Source organism: Formica exsecta, unplaced genomic scaffold, assembly GCF_003651465.1.
Source record: "Formica exsecta isolate Colony F162 unplaced genomic scaffold, ASM365146v1 scaffold201, whole genome shotgun sequence".
NCBI lineage: Eukaryota > Metazoa > Arthropoda > Insecta > Hymenoptera > Formicidae > Formica > Formica exsecta.
In genome coordinates, this window is record NW_021849308.1 from 739,246 (window position 1) to 764,749 (window position 25,504).

Below are 25,504 nucleotides of genomic sequence, written 5' to 3' on the forward strand. Positions count from 1 at the left end.
TTCCTGCTGCATCGATCATTCCGAGAAGATTATTGCACGTTAAGTACATGCTTCGAAGATCTCGAAACGATTTAAAAGCTAAGAAGACTGACTGATTATATTACATTTTCCATCAACGCTATTGTAATTTATATGAAGTAATTTATATTGGATTTCAAGTTTGATATTTTTAAACAATATTTAATTCTTTCCTTAAAAATCAGTATTATTATTACAAAAGTATATTTCGTCCAATCGATATGTAGATAGTTACAACCGGAATGATCCTTTGGGTGATCCTGGCATTTAGGGACAGAGGTGCGAACAGGCGCCGATGCGTAATCATGAACTCCTGATATGAAAACCCCCTAAACTCCGTCTAAATCCAGGATCAGCAGCAAGGTCCCGCCGATAGTTATCCTGGCGCGCGTTTCCTCCGCGAAGACCACCGCAGCGACTTGTCCGCATTTATCCTATAAGATCCTGGTACAAAAAGCCCTTCGAATTCAACGGAAATCTCGGGAGCGACCGATGATCCTGCGACGCGCGGGTACAAACTTTCGATTCCTTTTATGTTTCCCTGCTGACTTAAGGACTCGAGTATCCTTAGAAAGCTCGCTAGATAATCTCGATGTCCTTTTCTCCTGTTCCCGTTACGTATTCAAACGACCGGTAGAGGTATCCCGTGTATTCTTTCGGAAATTCGAGTCGCGGCCATCTCGGCAAGGAAGAATTCATTAATCAGAGACCCTTGTATCATTTGCGAACCGGCTTCGTCTTCGGCCGGCTTTGATCTCATTTCGACTAATTCTTCATCTCTTTGCAAAATTAAAAATGAGACAGTGACGAGGAGACCGAGAGATTTAACTACCGGTTAAAGTTAATCGATCTTGGTGAAAGTAGCCAATTAATTTTTATCGTCGAGCTTCTATAAACTCGATGTTAATAGATGCGTGTTTTCTGGTAAAGCGCCGTCCTCGCCGTCGCCGTCGCTGTCGTTTGCAAATAAGTCAACTCTTCCTCTCGAATTAATCCCCGATCCTGGAGGTGGCACGAAATAATCCGAGATTAAAGCTCTCGCGCGCGAGATGGGCTGCGAGCGATGGCGGCGATGAAAGAGAAGCGCGTATAAGCAAACTCGAACGAGAGTAAGAGCGACCGGAGGAGAGAAAGGAGCTCCGCTGCAAAAAAAAAAAGAAAGAACGGAACATGATCTTAATTCCGTCGAATGGGGACCGTCACAAATCTCGATCTTCCTGCTTAGCCGTCGTAGCCGGCCGAATAAAGGAACAGGGCCGGGTTGTACGGGATGGGGGGGGGGGAGGGGGTTAGAAGAAAGAGGGATGGGAAATAATTTCACTTGGTCGAACTGGTTAAGATTCATAATTTACGATCTTGGCAATAATCCGCTGCGGGATGGAAAAGAGCGGGAAACGGAGGGCCATACGGGTGGTGCGGGGGAAGGGGGAAAGGGGGAGAGAAAATACCGGGCCTGGGGATGGAGGCTGGGAGGGAGAGTGGAGATCGCGCGCGCGAGAAGGGGGGAGGAAAAAGTATATGCGAATGAAAAAAGAGAACGGTAGGTAGGACTTATCCTTTGATCCAGGATTTATTTAACTACGGTCCCAGCCCGGGCTTATCCCGGGGGAGGTTTTAACCATCAAGGGGGCACGCTATTGATTTTTAGCTCGAGGGGGATTAAAAGCGCACTTTCGTAACACTATACCGTCGCACACACGGACACCACACGCTCGTTATACACGCGCGCGCACGCGTGTATATGTATATATATGTATGTATGCATAATATGTGTGTGGTGCGCGATTGTCATCGGCGGATGCCCAAATGTGGAGAAAATTCGGCGCGAGTTGAATTAATTTCGCGCTCTTTCTCGCGAGAGATTGAGCTGACGTTTCTCGATCAAATGCGAGAATCAAACCGGAATCAGTAGCAGCAGCTTTTCGTCTTTGACGTACAATTGTCGATTTCGATGCAATTTTTCTCCCCCTTCTTCTTCCACATTCATCATTATTTATCGCACTTAATTCTACGTCGCGTTATCGTGCTTAATTCTACATCGCGTTATCGAATCTTCGGACGTAATTTTTTGTTTGCTTAAATAATCCAACGCGAGAGTTGTAAAATATTTGGCGCCACATTTAGGAAAGGTATGCAATGTTTACGATTTAAATTTAACGCTAAACGATAGATTCTTATTCGTTATTATATAGCATTTTTCTATCAAAGGTACCGTTTTATGATATATTAAAAAATTACGCAATTTAATATTTAAGAAAAATTAAATGCAACGATGAGAAAATATTAGAAATAAAATTATATATATACAATTTTATTTCCAATATTTATTTTTATATATATTGAAAAAAATATATATAAATTTATTGCACTTCAAAATCTGAAATTTATACCACTTCAAAGACAAATTTGCGCGTATTATATTATAAGGTAATTATAGGTAACGTATTATAGAAATCTAAATTTGTACATCTCGCTGTTAGAGCATCTCGTATACGTTCTCGATTTGATATATATCGTTATTATTAAAAAAACAACCGTAATAAGGAGAACGCGACCTGCGAATTCAATTCACGATCGACTGTGACTCAATCACGCTATTGAAATCGAAAAGTATAATGAAATGTAATAATCCGGGTGCGCGTGCCTTGTCTCGAACGCGGATGAGTAATCCGTCGATAAGGGAAAATCTGTTATGTGCCGTGCCGTACAGCCGCAAGAAACGACTCCGTCATCCCCTTGTCCGTCTTCCTCGTCCGCGCGTTATCTGCGACGTGATTTCATAACGAATGAGCGCGTTGCAGGGATCAAAGTGCAACGAACGACGGCGGCTTCTGGAAATCCGAAAGCCGGCGACGAGATGCAACGAGCTACACTCGCGGGGGTTGATAAAAAGGTCCGCGGCTTATGAGCGCGAGCGGGAAAAGGCACCACGCATGTATGTACGCATGAATCGACGAAGAGCCAACGATCGAAGATCGGCTTTGGAAGAAGAATACACGGTCGGTTATCTTCACGGGTCAGCGCCCACGGCTGCCGGCTTAATCTGACGTCCGCGACCAAGGAAGAAGACGAAGAAGAGGAGACGACGGGTCGAACGCTTATCTTTATCCGACGCTCTCTAACGACCATGCGAGTTGAGTGTCGCTTACTTTCTATCGTCGGCTCTCCTACGATTCTAAAGACGATCCGTGGACAATTATCGCGCACGTTTTAATCGCCGCTGATAATCGATGAGTCCACCGATCTTCCTCCTGGCGATCTTCTCTCGCGCGATTCTTTCGTTCTCCAAAATCTCGCAATCATACGGCAAAAATATAATAACGAAGAAAATGATAGTGTACAATTAATGGATTATTTTTAAATGTAATTAAGATGTTAATTAAGAATCACATTTTAATTATAGCAGAAATATATGTTACAGCTGCATTTTGCTGCACTATATGAAATATTATCACATAAATAAGCCTGTAAATCAGGAATGCAACAGCTGGAACGTACGTAACTTGTGTAATTGAAAGGGCAAGTGGGCGTAATATTTGCAGTGATTTAAGGTTATCTGCTTTAAAATTTAATTGATGATCACCGTAGTATGATTTAATATTTCGCATAGACGCTTTCGCCATGGAAGTTAAATCCATCAAATATTATCGCTTCATTAATTCAATAATGTATGCAGTAGATAAAATCAAAAATTATAATTAAATCATTAGGGATAACACTTTATACTATAATCTCATGCGCAGTTGACGGAATTCTTTTTACGCAATTGTGAAAAAAATTGTGCAGTTTTGAACGAGACTATTTTTTTTTTACCTGCGACGAGATGTCTCTTCGTCATTAACAAAATGAACGTGCGACTTAATCGTGACACCGCAACCTATTTGTCTGCGCATTCAGTATGTATTTTTGCGCTAATGCTTCTAATAATTAAAACGAAACGTTCGCGCTTGGAATAACGATCAGGTGCAACCGGCCGAATCGTTAACGGCTAGCCGGGCTGGTGCGTGCGTCCCTGCGAGCACGAGCTGTGTAAATCGTATTAGGGATTATTGCACGATCAAAAATATCCCCCGTAGGATAATCCCCGAAGATGGCGGCGATGTGTTAGTGGCATTAAGTCCGGCGTGTTATATCGCGATGCGTGTAGGTATACGGCGATCCCACCGACCTCACCTTTCCCTCTCGCTTCGCCACCCTCGTCACCCTATTCGTCTCTCTTTCTCTTTATACCTTTCTCTTTCTCTTTCTCTCTCTCTCTCTCTCTCTCTCTCCCGCTTTATCCTATATGTTACCACGCGAGAGCGTGTGTGTGCGCGAAATCGTGTGCGCTTGTCCGTCGCCGCCGCCGCCGCGTCGGCCTCCGTGAAAATCCACGCCTCTGCATCCTGCTTTCGATTTATCTTTCTCCTCTTTCAGGCTCGGGGCAGGTGATGTCGCCAATGGGAGCTCCCCGACCGACCGGTAATAATCGTTAAAACGTCTGTATTTCGTCGAAAATGGCTGAGAACGATACGACGAATAATTCAAATTTATTTGTAGCATCGTTGTATCGAGATTAATCATCGGGAACGATAACAATAAGCGCGTTATAGGTTGAAATAGTGGTATAATTCAGCCAAATTAAAAGATTCTTTTAAATTATTTCCGAATAAGAAATTCGATATTAGACATATTAATAAGTAGGTACGTTAAATGTGATTTATGCCACGACTATTAATTTTAATTGTCGTGGCATAAATTTCAAGTGATATAATTTCAAGTTTCAACGATTCAAAATAAAGCAGAAAATTATATGCATACTATTATCGAAATCACGCTTTTATTATAAATGTGGATAATTAATTTGTACTTACTATTACGGGCAATAATAAACACGAATTTTATTTATATGATATTGTAACACAATTATTGATATTTCAATCTTAAAATATTAAAATATTGGCGATATTTTACTAATATAGAAATTAAATAATCCTATTCACGAGCGAATCACGAGTTAATTTCGGTATATGTATAATTCATCCCCATGATACTCACGGTTTAAATATTGATCTAAATAAGGATGGAGAAACGTTACTTGTGGCGATTAATGCGCGCGAGTTGCTTTTGCAGCTCTAAGGATACATTATCGAGAGATAAGTAAAAAGGGAAGAAAGTTATGCGGCAAAGGGAGACTTCTCGTAAGCCGAATTGTCGAATTGGCTCCCTTTTTAATTATCCCGACGAGGATCACGAAGCCGCCACTCGGTCGACTCCATTGTGCATTCATAATGGTCGTAGAGCTTTTAATGTTCTAAGACTCTTATAAATATAAGGTAGTATCTCTTTCTCTCTCTCTCTCTCTCTCTCTCAAAAGAGGACAGCGTCTTCTCAATGTTGTGCACCGACGGCGATACGATAGCTTGTCATAAATACCGCTGTCTCAGCTTGTTGTTGAATGTATTTTTAATAGGATTTGTTAACTGGCGCGTTGTATGCCGCGTTGTAAACACAAAACTTTACATATAAACAGCAATACAACGTACATTACTATCCTATAAAAAACTACAGAAGACGATTGTGCAACGCGAAACTCACCGTTTATCTTCATTTTGTTTCGGAAGAACGTTTCCTGTTGAATAAATGGATCCTAGATCTATTATAATAAGGATATTAATATTGGGGTAAAAGGATCATTATTATACGATTACTTATTACACGATTAATTATTTTTTTAACTGAAGATTGTTTTTCATTTATCAAAAATTGATTTTAGCTTCAATTTAAAAATAACGAATATTAAGAAACAATTGGTAAAATTGAATTTATGCGGATCATACATCATCTTTGACGCAGCTCTTTGCAAAACACAATTGTCTTGACAGTGTTGCAGTTTCTGTTCCGTGAAGCGCAGCGCGACTATTGAAATGATATTGACAATGACAGCGACTTATCAGCATTGTTTGAACATGAGCGCTAAATTATACGCTGTAATCATCATTAATTATTATTTAAAGTTTCATCGGCGACGATTGGTACTCCGGGAATCCATATGTCTTCCGCTACCAACAGCTGCGTAGCAGCTTTTTGTTACTCCCTTTTTCAATTCCGCGTATCACGATATAAAGAGTAGCGGGGCGCGCATTAATCACTTGCTAAAACATCACGCACGTTTTCGCGCCAGAGCGCGACACGCGTATACGTGACCGATGCAAATTCACGAAAAACATTGTCATTCTATCGACAGTGTTTATCGTTTGAATATCTCGCGGTTTCCGCAATGAGACGCTGCTATCCTAAAAAAATGCGTAGACCCGTTATTATTTGGACTGACCGAAAGACAAGATATTCAGATAATCAATTCTCCCATTATCAGACAATCGAACGTTTTATCTTAAAATAAGCAAATGATAATTTAACAGCTTTCTTTATTTTTTATTTTATCTTCTGAACTGCTATTTATATATGTTTTTTAATATATTATATTGTATTTAATGTACACCAAACTTGTGTAAATTGAGATGTATATGGAATCTTTCTTTCTTGATATTGTTTGGATAATAGAAATTTTATTATATTATCGTCTCTTTTTTCTTATCGTCTAATAATGAGTAATCTTGTTATTAGACGATAAAAAAACAGAGACGATAATATATTACATTTTATGATATTTTTAATGATAGAATAATAATTGTTTAAAATAATAATTTCTTTATTTTATATATAAAGAAAAATAAAGAATTATTTCAATCAACAAGTTGATCATTTCTCTCGCTATTCTTTTGCTAATTTCCAACATTAATATTTATTAAAATTATTAATATTAATAAACTAAAAAGATGGAGACTAAAAAAATGAAGATAACTGGCGAGAAATTATCGAGAAAATCTCAAATGTGAAAGAATGTTTAATTAGTAATTTATAAAAATACAGAGATTGCATCACACACCCCGCTATAGAAAGCAGCCCCACCGAGACGTAGAGGCAAAGCGGAAGACGCGCCTCGTCGCTTTCGACGAGGGCAAAACAATCCTATTTCTTTCTTATGCAAAATCTTCGTACGAGTAGCGTGTTAAGGGATTAAAAGTCTGTTCTATAGGGTCAGCCGGAGGCTTACAAGGCCTAACAAGATTAGCCTAAGACGCCGAGTCCGCATACCTCGAGGATTACATATTATGTATTCACGTGGATGTATTCGAACGCAGATCTAATTCGAGTTTCTCCGCCGAGTATGTGTAAGAAGCGCAAGTCGGTATCGCGTGTGCGAGTAGTTAACGATCGCGTATGATCCGATACGTTAAGCACGGCAATCTTGGATCATCAAGGGCGGGAATGGACGCGCAGCAAGGATTAGCGAATCTTCGGATTGCTAAACGAAGTCAGAACGAATATTGTCGGCGGAATATTGTTTTATTAAATCTTGCGTTACTCGGCTGTACGATTGAAATTCTTCTTACATTCTCTCAACTTTCACAAAAAAGAAATAGGATTTATTATATTTAAGGATCATTAAATTTAATTATTTTAAAAAGATTATTTTAAATTTAATTATTTAAGGATTATATTAAATTTAATTATTTATTATATATTATTATTAAATTTTATTTTGAAATATTTAATAATTCTTAGGAGAAATGAAGATAGTTTCTATCTATTCCGACGTTCTTTCTCAACCATGAAATTAATTTACATATGTGAGCTAATAATATGCCAATCGATGATATAGATAATTATTTCAAATCGCTAATTTTTTATTTAATAACGCTACTGACCGACGTTACTACTGTCGTGTGCGCATATAGATTCCTCGTTCAGATAAAAGTACGTAAAGAAAAACGCTATACTTCGCGCGTCCCCTGTTCTGATCTGTCACGGTTTATCACGCGGGCCGAAACATTTTTCCGTTTCGCCGGGGTCTGACATAATCTCCTCACCGTGCGCGGAAATCGCACGCGACTCTCGCAGGAGCGTCTGAATGTATTGTAATAATAGAGCGCGCATATAGAGCGATCCTATAAGAGCGCCGGAAAGAGAGCAGCTCCGAGGGGGAGTCTTATCTTCCCTGGTCGGCTAGAACTCTATTTTGAGGCGAGATACCGCGGGTCTCGCCGCGGCTTTTAATGTCTTTTCTCTCTCCGTGTTTTGATTAAGAGAGCGGAGAAATGTCCGGGAAATGCTCCGCGATCGCGACGAGGAGGAAAGAGGGATACAACGAGATACGACGAGAGAGAAAAGACGGGAGGAAGAAAGCGCGCTTTGAGTAATTGTCCGCTTGTAACTGTCAGATTGTTAGAAACTGACTACCTGAGAGAAAGAGAATCAAGATCAAGATAAACTTCCATCTCTAAACTCGTTGGCAAATCTTGTGGATCCAAAGGTATTAATTCCCCCCCCCCCTCCCCCCAAAAAAACGATAATCGAAATTAACAATCGATTAAAGTTCGAATGATAAGGGAGAATATTAATAAATTATATAAAATGAAAAAGTCTGCTTCCAAGATGGAAATAAATAATTGATATTAAAAAATCTCGTAGTTGAAAATGAAAATCTTTACATTATTCCAAGAAAGTTAACATCATTGATACATTAAGAATGTCTTTGTTCTAATTGATATTGTCGTGTTGGAATATACACGTGGCTTTGAATAATTAGGCTCTGAATGACCGAGGATGCAAATTTGTCGATACACGTATTTTTCTCCGAAAGGTTTGCGAGTTAACGTCGCGAATTTCACGCGCGATCTTCGTGGCCGTGGTCGAAGAAGTAAGAGTAAGAATTTCCTTAGTCGGATACCCGCAGATATCGGGCGAAGATGGTAGGAGTAAGTGGTGGTTTTGGCAAGGGGATGTTCTGATGCGATTTCACGCTGGATTTGCCTAAGATCTCCGCTAAGGAGCCCTTTAACCCTCCCCTTTTACCCTACCCCAGACTTTACCCTTCTATCACGAATCCTCTTGCTCTAGTGGCTGCCGTCCCACCGCCCCTCGTCTACTCTCGCTTCCTCACTTCGATCTTAGTCACTCCCCGGGAAACCCCGGAAGATTACGTACCTTAGCACAATGTCGCTAAAACGCCGTTATTGTTTAAAAGAACCATCCCAACACTGCGTTTCAATTAACTCCTACACTCTCGGATACGCAAACACTCTGAGATGTCATCTCGAGTCTTGAAGGGGACCGCATATGATCCGTGGTCTCTGTTGTTTTTATCGCTCATTTTTAATTACTGTATAGATGCATAAAAAGATAATCTCTCAATCGATTAAATTTAATTATGTTTAATTGAGGGAGAAAGGGTAAACACAGTTGTGTTAACGAGCTGTCACGGTCTACGATTTCAATTCATTGTTCGTAAAACTCGACGCGACGTAACATTCGTTATCAGATCGTCACAAGAAGAATGCAAGTCACACGGAGTGGGAAACGCGCACCCATAATCCTACACGCTGGCAAACTTGTTTGATCTCACATCTCGACTCGTCCCCGACCGACCAAGTCGATCCAGCTAAATATTTCAGATCGGTCAGAGCGACTGTACGGAATAGCCAAATCCGTTAGTATTCCTCGGCCAATGGGAATTCAGGTTTTGCTTGAGACCCTCGTGGATTAGGCGGCGCCGGGGCCGCGCATATCCGTGTTTTAAGGACCGCGTTGTGCACGCGGCCCGGTGGATGTGCCCGGTGTCTTAGTGTCGGCCCCATTCCACGTGTATGCAAACCCTCACGGCTTAAGCTAAGGCTAAGGCCGAGGCTCTCCCCCGGGATTACTACGTCATTCTGCAGGACTCCTCCGGTCGCCGGAAGGATCAGCTCTCTTCTCCTTCTGAGGATTTCGCGCAGGAGACTCCATCCTGTTCCTAAATCAGCTTGTCAAGTCGAGTCATTGCGCGCCAGTTTCGTTCTTATTTCGTTCGCGCGATTATCATCGTCGCGCTTATGACGTTACGGGATGACAACTGGCGCAAAAAAGTAAGCATCGTTTTATATCGTGTGTTTATTTTTGGATTATCCGTTATCACAGATTATCATATAAAATATAATTATATACAATGTATAATTCAATATTACGTATGATATATAATTATGTACAAATTATTCGTTAGATTAAATCATTGCCCGAGAGAAGTAATATTTTTCATTTTGCAATCTTAGTATTATTGCAATAAACGATTGATAAAATTTTGATTTAGTTAGATTATTTAAATTTTTTTATAAATAAGAGAGATATACGCCTTTATATTTTGCATTTAGTGATAGGCAAAATTGATTTATTTGTGAATTTTATTAACTAATATTAAGATTACATAAAGTAAAATTGTAGACGTAATTATAAAGTAATTTTGTAAAAATATTTGCTCTTTAAATGGCGTAAAATTAGATTATCGTGTTTTTAAAGAATAGAAAATTCATGCTGACGTGAAGAAGGATTGCAATACTATTTTTCTCTTTTCTTCGCGTATCATCTGATTTGATGTTTACCGAAATAAGTAGTTATAAGTATATAAATTATGAGAAATAATATATCTCATAAGAGTTGCTCTAGAGAGATACGAGTTCTTAGGCTCGCTGCAATAAATATGCTAATACAAAGCTAGGTCTCTCCCGATTCTGGCGTTAATATTCGGAAGATCGGGCGTTTCGGAGACGACGCTCACGGTCCCTCCTATCACCGCGAGCTTCCGCTCGGAAAACTTTTCAGAGTGACAGGCGGTTACGCGGTCCCGGCGGTGATAAGAAGTTTCTAGATATTACTCTTCAGAATCCGAGGAATAATCCGTCTATCGCGCGACGATAATAGACGACCGGAACCTGTCCTTGGTGCCACCTAAATCATCTCCCAATGAGTTGGCGCTCACAATAACTCGTTACCGAAAATCCAAATTAAGCTCCTTAGCCGAGAAATTTACGAGACGTTCGCCCTCTTTGGGGGGCCCGCTTCGCGCCACCCCTTTCGTCCTGCGCGCGAGGCAGTTTACCGAAGTAATTTTAATCTTTCGCACACGCAAAACACGCGCGTGTGTGCACGCGCGAAACGCACACGAATCGATCACGCACGCGTGTGCGTGCGAATACGCGCGCTCGCGCTTTACGCACGTGCGAGGAGCGTAGACATGGAACGCACCGGTAAAGTATCGGAGAACTACACCCTTCTCTCTTATTCTCCACGTTGTATAAGAGCTTACCCTCTAAGCATCTTAGGGCAAGTTTTCACCCTTGCTTCCAGGCAGCAACCTTCGTACGTTTGCCGTCGAACCAGCGATATCGGCGATCGCGCTCGTCCGCGAAGGAATCAGTCGAATCCATTCTCGGGGACTGAAAATATCTGCCATTTTTTTCTTAAAAGTATCCTTTTAATTATCATTACTCTCTCTCTCTCTCAATTATAAGCGGCAATTTAAAACAATATACCAATATTGAGACATCAGTAATTTTTGAGATCAAAAATTGTGAGATTTTGGCAAATTGAATTTCACATAACAATGTAAATAAAATTCAACTTTTTATTATGTCAGTGAAATTAGATAATTAATATCAAAAATGATAGAAAAGGATTTTATTTAGTTTATAACTACTACAGCTGAAATAAATGAAAATTCTATTAAACTTACACTTCTCACGCATTATCTCGATATGTTAGTTCACTCGAATACGAGAACATCGCATGTTATTAAGATATTTTGTTGCGTGATCAAGTCGCTATGAATTGGCTAACACTTAAATTTAGAAGGTTTCGTCGCGTGGCCGGTGATCTTATAAGCTGCGTAAGCTGGACGGTTATCTCATTATATTTTATCCAATGTTTTCGACGGACGTAAGCTTAACGGCGAAAGAGCTTAAATCGCACGCGAGCTTACGACTTTTGTATGCACTCAACGACCAAAGATGTTGAAAGCTACCGATGTCCGCGATATTTTTAATCGATCGGTCACAAATAACCGATACGAATACAAGAATATCGGTACTTTTCAATTTCCTACATTCATCAGACGAACGCGTCGAATGAATGGACACGATAAATCTTAGCAAACATTACTTTAATGTATAATAAAAAAAAACCAACTGGTGTGAACAAATTGACTTGTTAACGAGAGGAAAATAAAAGCAGCACAGAAGGGACAGGAGGGAAGGGGAATGAGAGGGGGGAGGGAGGAGAGTGGACGGGTGTCGCAGATAAAGACTTCGAAAGAGCCGGTCGCTTATCTGTAAAGACCGACATCCGCCGGATCAGCCTCAGATACCGAAACCACCCACACTTCCCTTTTGGTACGCGCGCGTTTAGACTAAGTTCCGAGGACGGAAGTAGCCGACTTCCAGGAATCGCGAATACCACCGCGTACGCAGCTGGACTTAAATATTCTCCAAGCCACATGGCGGATCCAATTTATTTTCTACAAAAATACGAATTGACTTTTTCAATCGCACGCAAATTGGTGCTGCCGCAAATCAATAAGAGAAAAATAATATTACTCGAACATGACTTCGTGGCCTGATTCGATTTTTCGAGAGATTAAACTGAGTCGTCTTGGATTACTGAGTCACTAAGACGGAGGAGAAACCTTAGGACTAAAGGGCCCTCATAGTTTACTTTCATTCACGTGTTTGATTGATTGCAATTTAGAGATTTTAAAAATGTTTTTATGCTATTTTATATCGTCAGCTCCAGATAATTTTAAACAATCATTAATATAAATTTTTTCTTAGCTTACTTATTTTATTTAACTCACTTAACTCAGAGTGTTAAAAAATAGCCAAGTATTTGATGATTGTGGATGTCTCTTCTTATATCTCAAATCTCAACTCCATTTTGATTCACTGAGAAATGAAATTCATTTTACTTCTCCCTTCGCCGCTCTGCTTAATCGCATTTGAGCACACCGATACAGCAACGGAAACGTCACTGTCGATGAATCTAAATGGCGCGTGCTTTTTCCCGTCAGTGATTTAGAAAGATCCTCGGTAATCTCGGAACGCGCGCCGGTAATCATTTCGCGCGCAGAAACGAGGGTCGAAGAGACGCGGAAAGAAATATTCGGAGATTTTGGCCGCGGCCCCTTCGAATCGCGCTTTCCGCGCCGAACGTAGCAGCTATTATCGCGACGGTGCGGAATGGGCGATACGGCGGGGTGTCGAAAAATATGTTCCAACTTTTTATCTTGTATCTGCACCACCGCCTCAGTGTAAAACTGGGCGTTCTGTTCATTTGCGAAGTTGAGAGAGCGCAATGGGTACGCTACGAGAACTCGATGCATCCGAAAACGGAAGATGAAAACGAGTTTTTAACCCGCTTAAGTGTTTAATTAGAGATTATTTTCTTCCAAAAAATAATATTTCTTGTGAATATATTTTCTAATATTTTATAATTGTGCTCTGAATTTTAATTTTAACGAAAACGTTGTATACATATAATTTGTCTATATAGTTTTTGTTATAACCAAATTAACTCATCGTATAAGTAATGAAATATATATAATTTTATATTTATATTTTTATCTCAGTAAAAAAAGCGATTTTTCTTTAACAAAAATATGTGATTAAAGGATTATTTTTCAATACTCTTATTTTTTACATTAAATTTTAACTAAATATTATTATATAAGAGTGTGACATCGAATAAAAATTAAATGAGGATGTTGCCGTTGGATGATTTAACAATACGGGAAATCGCTAACGCGAAACGCGAGATGAAAACGTCGTAAATGAAAAAGAGCCATCGAGAGAAACCGGTTTTGCTTCTTCAAGGGTTGCCCTTTGGATGAATCTTATCTTTCGACGAGAGCTGTCAAAGACGAAGCAGCATGACGCTTCCGTCGTGCGGGGAGATAACCGGAAGCCCGATAGGACCTGCACCAGAAATGAGAAATGTCTTTGCTGCAGAGATTAAAGATTTCGCGGATGAGTGGTTGCCTCTTTCATTTCTTCGTTTACTATAATAAACTTAAATTTAATGCAATGTTTGCAGGATCTGGAAATATTATTTAAACAATAAAGAGACATATAGAAATGTTATGTTAATTAATCCATTATTAATAATTAATTATATTGATATATAGGAAATCTTAATTAAAAGATTTTTTTCGAAGAAATCAATTTTGGTCCTTTAATAGAAAATTAATTAATTTTTAGTTAGCGTTACACCAGTTTATAAAAATGGATTCATAAAAATGATAGACGGACATTTTCATGATACGCGAGAGCGAGTGTATCGTCAACCCACGTGTAGAGACGACGGCGCGTCGGTAATAAACAGAGCGCGTAATACGATGTGTCCCCGCGATTAAATCCTGCGGCGTAAAAGCCCACCTTAAACCAGCTGATCCCGGTACAAAGACGACGCAAGGACGGGGCGCCTTAATGAAAACTATACGTCCCTAGATTAAGGTGGACGCCGGTCAGCCTTCGGACCCGGCCAGATACGACCTGTCTTATGCAACGTAGGGAGAGCGGGCGCTCTATGATGTCCGGCGTATTAGATGGAAGTTTTGGCCATTAATACCTAATATCATGCCGCGCCGGCAGTAAATCCTTTGTTGGTCATCTTTGACGGGGACTTAGCGTCTTGCATCAAGAGACGTTCGACCGTATCAATCCCGGTACAATCCAATATTGCACTTTGATTAGCTCATTATGCTTAATGTGAAAAATGCAATTTTGGTATTAATACTTTTGCTTACAAATAAATTGATCAAAATTTTAATTTCTTTACATTTTTAAATGCACATTAGTTAATTGAATTTAACAATAATAAATTTGCGCACCGATGCCTGGCCTCTCATCTGCCAGTTTTTTCATTTAATTGTTTTTACCTATTGAGCCTATTGCTATCATTATTAATTTATTTAATCAGAAATTTAATTGAACATGTAATATGTAATAGCATTTTTTTAAACAAATTTTGAATTGGTTTCTAGCGAAAATTAAAAATGTAAGATTATTGTTACATTTTAATAATTTAATATTAAGTGTCAAATTAAGTATTATTAAGCTTGTCTGAAATTATCTGATTAGCAAGATCTATAGTAAATAATTTGCAATAAATTAAACTATTATTAAGCTCGTCTGAAATTATCTGACTAAAGAGATTTTAAATTTATACATCGTTGAAGTTCCATGTAAAAAGATGCTGTAACAGTAACTGTTAAATTTTACTTTTCACTGATGAATCATTTAACTTTTTTTCATTATTTAAATGTAATGTTTTTTGGCATAGATATACACGTGTATCCCGAAGGATGAAAGACAAGCATTTCGATAAATAGAATGTTTATCGAGAATTTGACGGTGCTTCTTAACGATATACAACGATATACAACGAATAAGTATATAGCTAGTAAAGAATTGTATGAGTGAAACTTTTCCCTTCTCTCCTTCTCCTTTTCCTTCTTTCTTTTATCATCCCTTTCTCTCTCCCTCTCTCTCTCTCTCTCTCTCTCTCTTTCTCTCTCATTCTTGCACTCCATTTCCTCGGTTTCGCAGAACTCTGGGATTATGATCTGGAGTGGGATAGACTCCCGGACTTAAGTCGGGGTTACACAAGGATCGCAGCTATTGTGCCATCGCGCAGGTCCCATTGTCTCGGGATAGACGAGTGGATCTGCATATGCTTAGCACCAGAGTTAAACTCTTCTCTCTCTCTCTCTCTCTCTCTCTCTCCTTTGCTCGCACTGCGTCTTTCTCTCTCTCTCTCTCTCTCTCTCCTTTGCTCGCACTGCGTCTTTCTCTCTCTCTCTCTCTCTCTCTCCTTTGCTCGCACTGCGTCTTTCTCTCTCGCTCCTCCTCCTCTCTCAGCAATCTTCAGTACGCGCTCCGCGAATCATCCTGCTCCTCAAATTTGGATGCCGGAATGCCAAAGACTCTATACCTATTGTCAGCCGGATGTACAGAAATAGTGCTTCAGTCGAAGCTACCAGACGATTTAAGGCATTCACAGACTGAGCCTTCGTGAAGATATCTTCGGTTCTCAGTTTCCGAATCGAATTAATTAGATCCGCTAACAGGGCACGTATAATAATATTCTATAGAGATCCTTAAATTCTTTTAACTTTATCTAAAGAGAGAAGTTAAGCAGTCGTTATAGAAAATATAGGAAACATTTATATTTCTATAATATATTAATTGTATTATATATTTGTTATTTAAATTTTTTTAAATAACTTTATATGCGATTAGAAATACGTATAATGTGGAAAGCTGTACATCTTGTATTTAATAAAAATTTCGAAGGTATATATAATATTGTTTAAAGAATTGTTTAATTAAAAATTGGTATTACACATATGATTAAGTCATATTCGTAAAATGATGCAATTATTAGCTAATTTGTTTTATACTCATAGTAAATTTATCATTCTATTGTTTCTCACAATAAGAGGATTTGTTGCTTCACGTAAACTTCATTGTCTGTTGCAGCGAAAAATCTGCCGGTGCATTGTGTGGTGGAGACGATTCACAATATCGTGGAAAGTCATGTGAGCAACAGTCGCGAAAAATGGCGAAGTCCTCAAGTGGAAACAGACTCTTACGTTATCATTCCGGTAGCTATGCCTTTTCAGGTAAGAATATTATTTTCTCTTATTTATATCAGTACTACATATCATTATATTAATATAAATAATGTAATCATCGTTGTAATTAAAATTGAGACATTTATTTTGATTTTATTTTAAGAAATTAAAAATCTTCACGATAAAAATAAAAAACTTGCGATGATTAAATAATAATAATAAAATGTTGAATTATTTAACAATAAATTATATCTTTCTGAAAAATAGAGATATTTCGTACAGATTTAAATTATTAAAAAGATATAAAATATAATTCGGTTACTAAAAGCATTTGATCTTTTGCCGATAGGATTTGGTGGGCGAGGCTCTCGTTCGTTTAGGGTATTCTAGCGATTTGATACCGAGCGCCAGAGGCAGCATCGTTATACGGAACTGGAAACCCTTATCGATGGAAAAAGTCGCCGATGGACCGTTATTGACGGTAGGAGACATCCTAGCTGAATTGACATCGGTGGCGACCCTGAAGATTCAGGTGTACAGATCGAGACCGCCACCTCCCAGCCCGGCTGCTGAAGTTCGAAATAAATTGCTGAGGTTGCTACTGTTGCACAGCCATACGCTTCTCGTCTCCGCTGGATGCCCCTTGGACGAGGTACGATTGCCCGAATTTTTAATTTTCGATCTAATACGTATCGATTTAAGAAACAGATAGTACATGATTTTATCTCGTATTTTATTTATTTAAATACTTGCGTTAGGAAAAAAAAACCAATATTTAGAAAGTGGATGCATTGGAAGAATGCAAAGCTGTTTAAATAAAGCATACATTTTTTACACAAATTTAAATCTGAAAAAATCATTTTTTTAAATTTCATCATAAATCTTTCTTAATTTTTTAAATGATAGCATTGTATATATTATGTCTTCTTTATCTCTTTTTCTATATTTTGATGTTATTAGAAGCAAAAGTACGACAGTGAAAATAAAAAGAGAAAAGAAATACAACGGCTGTATATAAAGGCGCGTTTATTTGAAGAACGAGGTTAAATAACCGCGCACCGAGAGAATTTAAGGGCCATTCAAGGCGAGATCGGAGCAGGGAATATTCGTAGTAAGACGACCGCTTAAAAATGTATAAAATGTAAATCTAGCCCAGAGAGTGTTTGTCGTCGGGGCACTTAATCTCATTAAGAAGTCCTCCGGCTCGGTGCTCTTGTACCTCCCGCAAGAACGCGGCGAGTGGTAATCTTTGGTAGATTCTTGCTCGTGGCCCGTTGATCCTCACCTTGAATAAATGCTCTTCGTTGCTTTCGAATCACTAGTCGAGAAGTCACCGCGCGTCTCTAGTAGCTTTCCATCCCGAATTGAAGCGTTTTCACGCGAATAACGAAGCTTTTTCTGATCTTGAGTCTTCTTGCATAGTTTTTTGCGAAATTTTATACAATATATCTACAATATTATTATTTTAAATATATTTTTTTGCGTAATTATAATTAAGCTCGGTAAATTTTTTTAAAAATTATTTTATTTCTTAGTCAAACACGCTGCCATTACTATATATTTATCAACGTTTATTATCTCACATTTATAAGAATAATAAGGACATTGCCCTGAAACTATATATCTTAAACAATTTAAGAAATTAATAAGAGAAACAACGATTATCTCATTTGACCATAGAAAGAGATTTTATCACAATGTCAACATTTTTCGACGATTCGACGCAAAAGCCGATTCAACGAAAGTTTAACGTTGCGCAAACCAGTAGCTCTCGCCAATCCCCAGTCCCCAGCGATGGAACCGAATAACGTAATCTCGGCTATACCAGCTAACGCGAAATTCTTTTTTTTTCGCGATGACTTTTCGAGGGGTTTATCCCGGGCCGTGATCCTCTCGATTTTCCGTTCAACGAAAATTGAAATAGGTGCGCGATTTTTCGGTACGGCCAGCGCGCGCGCGCGCGCGCGCTTCCCGTGCCCTTCCGACAATGGAAGATCTCATAGCGTGTGATAGGATTACCCTTTACTCAACCAAATTCGCAGCCTTCATCAAAAGCTTCCCTCGATATCGGCACCGGGGGAGAGGAGGGTAGGTACCCCGCCGCCTCCTCCAGGCCGGCATTATCTAAGTGCACTCTCTTTGAAGATCCCGCTACCCGCCCATCCCCGAACTTTAATGCCGCTCGCGGTGGTCTATGATTACCAATTTTCCCCGGCAAACGTTTCCTGCTTGAATTTCGTAGCCCGACGGCTAATGGCGAACCGCCGTGATGGAGAACCGACGTCTTTCGCGTAGATTTGGCCTAATCTGACGATGATGCAGGAAGACGTGCCGCCGAGCGATCTCCCCTTCTCTCCGCAACTTCTTTGCACGATATTCCTTTAGCACCGAAGTATATCTTCTCGATAATCTTCCTATCTATTTTATCTCTCTCTCTGTTTTACTCTTACATTTTATTACTAAAAAGAAAACCGGAAAATTTACAAAAATTCTGTTAGTAAAATATTTTTTTCAAAACTGCTAGAAATTTTTTTAGTCGCAGTTGAAAAGGAGAGCATAATTTTTTTAACATTTGGTTTTTTTTTACTTTTTAATAATCAATTTTCTTACTGAGATTGGAAATAAAACTTCAAGTTAAATGCATATTAAAGTTACATTAAAAATTGACAAAAATATATTAACATCTCTTACGTTTAGCAAATTTTATTCGCTTATCTTAACGTAACTATCTTTGTCATGAGATTAAAACCAGTTATTTCTAGTGTTTGTGACTCAGATAAAGTGCACGATTTGTGACGTTCGGTACATTTGAATACATCAAAATATTTTTCATTGGAGAGCGATTAGAAATTTAAATATGCAAGAGAAAGATATAAGCGAGTAGTATTAAAGTACACACGATTTTGTGAAAATCACGCTCGTATTTCTTTCGGGATAATGGAAAGTTTCGAAATGGTAATAAATATTTTTCAAGGGGCCCGCGGGGACGTGAAATTCGCATTAATTAGAATCGGCGAACATAAATCATCGGTGTCAACACAGTTTCAGACAATAAAAAGCAGCGAAATCTATTTTGGATCCTATTTAGCTTGAAATGTAGAACAGTGATGTAACAGACGTCGCCTGATATATCAGGATTAGGGCTTAACCATATTTATTGCGCCACAGCGACACACACATATGATTTATCTACTATATATTTTTGCAAAATTGTTCTACATATATATATCCCCCCCAAAAATCTGGTTTTCGTTTTTACATAAATATATATGTCTTTATCGTAGAATATAAAAACGATCAAAAAGAATTTACTTTAATAATTTATCCGATTGCGAGCAGTTAAGGATTACGATAGAAATATATTAGTATATATATTCATTAAGGTTCTAAGAAGTCGAGGCAATTATAGTTTGATTAATATTTAAAAAATGGGAATGGGGTAAAAAAAAGAATTTTTATTTGATTATATTTTTATAATTTTGGTCTTTTCTCTACGGAAGAAATACGTTCATAAAAGATTCACAAAGCTCGCACTGGTCCCCGATGTACGCGTCGTCAATTTCGCCAACTCGTTACGATCTCGCAAATTGTTTGATCGCGGTCCCGTGATCGCGATTGATTTACCACTGTTCCACGGATCAGCCGATTGCCTTGTATGCGTGCGCAATGACTCTTGAATAATAAATACAGTGTAAATCAGGCTCGAATATCGCGCGGCGCAACGTCGTCAGATAAGCCGGTCGACGGTGCGTACCATTGTTTGCCGAACGATTTCTGAAATCTCGCGAACGCCTGTCAGACTCGCGCCTTAGACCTGCCTACCTGGAGTGATTAAGTGCGGTGTCGTAAAACTGAGGGCGGATGAGAATTCGAGGAGGTGACTCTCTCTCTCGCGCGCGCGGATGAGACGCCGCTGTAGCGGACGGATAATTGTCTTGTCTTGATGGTATCTGACACTGCCAAGGTGCTATGGATACACGACGGATTACCGCGTTATTAAGGTGGCGTCGTGCGCCTGATCCTCCCCAGTACGGAGATATATTTGTTCTTATAAATCATTGGCCAGATAAGGCGCGCGCACTGCTTCCTGAGACGCGAAACTTTTCCATAATCTGTCATCTTAATGCCGTGACGACGACGGCGACGAAAGTGACGCTAACGACGACGGCGGCGGCTGTTCGCGTCAACAACCAACCGGATAAATCGATCGTCAAGAGAACGAATTTGAATTCATATAATAAATCTGTTGCTGCGGGAATTTTGTTTCGATTTATAGTACTTGCTTTTTTCCTCTCATTCTCTTGTTATCTTAAGGCCTCTTTAGACGATCTGTAATTCACGACAAAAATTCACACGACAGAATTCTATTTATAAAGTTTATGTGTCGTGTAACGCAGAAAACATTTGAACACGTAAAATACATATAAATCAAAATATATATCAAGATACACGTATATATACATTAAAACATGTGACGCATATAATTATAAATAAAATTTTGTCGCGAATTATAGATCGTCTAAAAAGGCCTTTAAAGACAATATAAAACATAATACAAAAGATGAAAAAAGTGCCTAAATCATTGCGCTTGACAATTTTTTTGATAGTCTCAATTATCCTGTAATATAAAAATTGTTTTTAAATATTTTCTATAAAATATAGAAAAGCGCTACAATAAAAAAACAAAATGGGATTTAGGCAAAAGCACATCATCCGTCAATTTTATATTTTTCGCGAGATGCATTATTGGCGCAATTAAACAGACGGCCAGACATTAATCGACCACTCAATGCAGGGGAAAGCAAGATTTCCAAAAAAAAAAAAGAAAAATATGTATTGCTTCCCTTGCAGATGACTCTCGTCTCGGTATAAATCCAATAGCGCCGTCATCTAACCATCATCATCATCATCATCATCATCACACGCAGAGTCCACAACCCGACAGCGGTGGCACGATCGCGCCTGGTGGCGGCGGCGGCGGCGGCGGCTCGATTGGACCGCCGCATCCGGCTCTGCTTCAGTATTCGCACAAGACCAGGATGAGGACTAGCTTCGACTCGGAACTTGAGCTGCCGCGTCTTCAACGCTGGTTCGCCGAGAATCAGCATCCGTCGCGCGAACAGATACAGCACTACGTCGCGGAACTGAACTCTCTGGAGTCGCGACGAGGCAGGAAACCCCTGGACGCTAACAACGTCGTCTATTGGTTCAAAAATGCCCGTGCGGCGCAAAAGAGAGCCAGCATGAACGGCTGCAGTCCACCTGGGCTCAGTCCGAGAGGCGCCAGCCTTGTCAGTGAGGATTGCACAGACGAAGAGGAGGACACCAGGCAGCAGGTACGTGCTCCTTCTTGCAAGAGGGAGCAAGAGGAAGGATTGAAAATAACATTTTAATTTCAAAAATTGAATATCTTGAAGCTTCGAAAAAATGATGGTTTTTTTCTCGACAAAGAAAGAGAGAGAGAGTTTTTGAAACTTTTGAATTCTGCATTCTAAGATCATCATATAAAGTGAAACAAACTCTGCGTCTCGACAACTCCAAAGACTTGAGATTTTCTAATTAATATTTTCACAGTCGACGTCCGGGTCACCCTGTCCACCGAGCAGCCCACCTGTCGGTCCTCTATCGTTGACCACGAGACCTGAGGATCAGCAGCAGCCGCCGACGTCGACCCCTTCCTCGGTGAAGCAGGAGGACGCGAGGGTATCGTCCGGTTCCGAGGACGACGAGACGAGGCACACAGGCCCGATCCCACCGGGATTCTCCCTGGTGCCGAGCCCCATGTTCGGCCACGGTATAATGTACATGTCGCATTATCTGCCGCCTCGCGGGCCAGCCGGCTGTCCCACCAGCATGCTCGCCGACGAGAGGAGGAAGAGGAACCGGACGTTCATCGATCCCGTGACGGAAGTGCCGAGGCTCGAGTATTGGTTCAAGCGCAGCACACATCCGAGCCATGCGGTATGTATAAATCACCCCGTGTTATTATCGCACTAATTTGTCCCTTCCAACGATATTAACACGCACTAACAGCGAGAAACTTCTGTTAGATTAATAGAGCGCGATCGTAGATACAGTTACTCTCTTGCAGTGTAAAATATCTAATTCTATAAAAATAGGGAGAAGTATTACACATACAAAAATGAGAGTTTTGTTTTACGTACATCGTAATTCTCTTTCAAAAATCGTTCTTTAAATTATTAAACAACGTATAATTAGACGACATTAATACAAGTATATCACGCGCGTTACTTTAAATTTTCTTAAATAATTTCGTTTTATCATTTAAATGCTGATGTATCGGCTCAGAAAATTGGCTTTAGCTCTCTTCGAGAGGTGTGCTGAGAAAGATTTTACGATCGGTCCATAGCTCATTCTGTCGTACACGGAGGAGTTGAACAAGATGCCGTATCGCCAGAAGTTTCCGCGTCTGGAGCCGAAGAACGTGCAATTCTGGTTCAAGAACCGCAGGGCCAAGAACAAGCGGCTGAAGATGGCTCTGTTCGAGGGCGAGTCGCCGCAACAGCATCCATATCACGCAGATTAATTAATTTCCTTAAAATAATTAGAGGGACAAAAGCGCGCGCGTAAAACAAACAACGGACGCGCCGAAATAAAGGGAAATCGTTAATCGACCTGTTACTCCTTACTATCGTTGATACGCTGCGTCCTTAACGCTTACCGGCCGCAGCTCATTCATTGTAATTATCACGTAACAATTAATATAATTATTATGAACTTTCATGAATGTAAATACGAGATGATGTCGAATAAAAAATATACGTCAACGGAAAATATATATAATTGAATATCTCTCCCTTTTGTGCCAAATTGGCAAAACATATATTGAGATGGTAATTTCTAGATGATAGTATTTATGGTTAATTTATATATCAATTTTACTTTCCAATATATGCAGTATTTTTTGAATGGGAATAAATATTGATCATCGCGTATTAGAATATCTAAATATTATATGAGCAAGATTATTTTATTTTATTATTTCATCAATCAAAAATTTTCAGTGAAACATTATATGCAACGAATTTCCTTTTGGGAGATTTGCCATCAGTTTCGCAGTTTTCTTGTGGTTGTCTCACAAGAAGATCGGATCGAAATAGCTGTAAGAGCTATAAGAGCGATATGATACCGTATCCATTCGTTCGTCTGTCTTGCAAGGGACGAGTACAATAAATCGTCGTATGGCGAGTTTCATGAGTTCTCTCGTAAAGAGCTCGCGATACGCGTATGTATAAACGAACGATGTAGCGTGCATACAAGCGCGCACAACGATACTGTCTCCAAGTCTACGAATACACAAAGCAACCGCCCCGACCGAAATCTCACAGCTAAGATAAGACAGCCGAGCTGTCATCGAGTCAACCCTAACTCAAACGTCACAATAGTCAATGAGTCTTTCTCTAAAAGCTATACTATCTATCTATTCGCGTTCGCATCAGTCGTGAGAATTACAGAACGATACGCCGGTGACAAGGTACGACGAAGAAATTTAAAAGCAAATAAAACGGAAGTGTAATTGTATATGTAATATAAAAAATATCTATCTCTCTCTCTTTCAGAAAAATATCCAATATTTTCTTTTACATATATTTTTATCGATGATTTATCTTGTGTCAAATTAAACAGACAGCACATATATTCTGTGTATCGTAGAGTTTTTCTTCATATTGATTGCATATTTCAATGAGCTACAGGATTTAAGGACGTCCTTCCACTGTAGTGGTAGATTTACAAAGAGCAAGACGATTAAGGCGGGATCGGATCCTTATTTCGAGACGAGTTACTCGGCTACGTTGTAAGATAGAAGACTCTTGGCCTTTAAATATAATACACGTAGCAATGTGCAAAGATGATGCCAAGAGGGGGATATCGTCATCTACGACACGCACACCAGGACCTGCCTATCCTGGTGGGCCCGCCGCGCTCGCGGGGTCGTCCCGGATTTAATGAGGATAGGCGGATTTGTCCAATTAAAACGTCTTACAAGGATCTATCCGGGTCGGCGCTCATTCGCAAAACATCGAATCTAGACTTTGCCACAGCAGCGCAGTCTCTTCTTATCCCCGCGCTATACAGGTGCCTTCCTCCTACCGTTATCCCTCTCTCGTTATCGTTATCGAACTCCGCCTTCCCTGAGCGAGACGCGGGAGAGGCAGACGAGGATTTATGGAACTTGTTTCGAATACTATCGAAATCCGTGCGCGCAGATTCCGCTACGTCATCGGGCAAAACGCAATTTATAAGCAAAGGTGAGCGAATTTAGATATATTACATCATTAGCAATCTATTAAAAATAACGAAAATAGATTAGTCACAACGGCTTGGACACAACGCATTATGTAGTTTCGATGCATTACGCAAAGCATATTATAAAGAACAATTTTTCTAAAAAAAATACGTACTTTTCCAAAATATTAATGAAATCATCCTTAATTAAAATTTTTTAAAATTTTATTTTTCAACACGTCTGGAGTTTTCTTTTATATATGCAATATTTTTACGAAATATTTATAGTATTCTTTTCAATTATCTTAAACTCCAACTATTTTACCAATCATCGAGTTTGATATATAAAACTGCACAGTTAAGCGTCGATTCATTATCGTTATCGTTCCTTGAAATTTCGTTTCTTGGTACGACTATCGAGCTTCCTCATTTCGGAGAAAATGAAAAAGAAAGATTGGTCGATCGGATAAGAAAATTGCTGCTGGGCCGAAGAGTGTGAAGAATCAAGAAGGAACAGAGAGATAGAGCAGTGGTAAGGGAAAGGAGCGTCTTATGAAAATCTGAAAGTCAGCAGCCCGGAGGATCATCTCTCTATCTGATCTTAATTTGTCAAGACGCGCGCAGACAATTTAAACCGCACCATCCGCATTAAATCGTTATGAAAAATGGCCGGTTTGGCTGAGATTGGCTTCCTGTTGTCATTGACACGTATAATAAAATTTCTTTTACGAAATATCGTGTTCAATGCTGCGCTAACGT

At 39.5% G+C, this 25,504-nt stretch overlaps 1 protein-coding gene across 1 annotated transcript in view; it reads left to right on the top strand.

Annotated features, from left to right (window-relative positions):
- LOC115234675 overlaps positions 1 to 23,281 on the top strand; it is a 74,905-nt gene extending 51,624 nt beyond the window's left edge. Inside the window, exons 3-7 of the mRNA XM_029805903.1 lie at positions 16,404 to 16,546; positions 16,848 to 17,164; positions 21,285 to 21,834; positions 22,073 to 22,459; positions 22,869 to 23,281. Of these exons, the coding sequence (XP_029661763.1) occupies positions 16,404 to 16,546; positions 16,848 to 17,164; positions 21,285 to 21,834; positions 22,073 to 22,459; positions 22,869 to 23,045 (1,574 nt within the window). The 3' untranslated portion in view covers positions 23,046 to 23,281. The remainder of the gene's footprint in view (positions 1 to 16,403; positions 16,547 to 16,847; positions 17,165 to 21,284; positions 21,835 to 22,072; positions 22,460 to 22,868) is intronic.
- Positions 23,282 to 25,504: the final 2,223 nt, after the last annotated feature.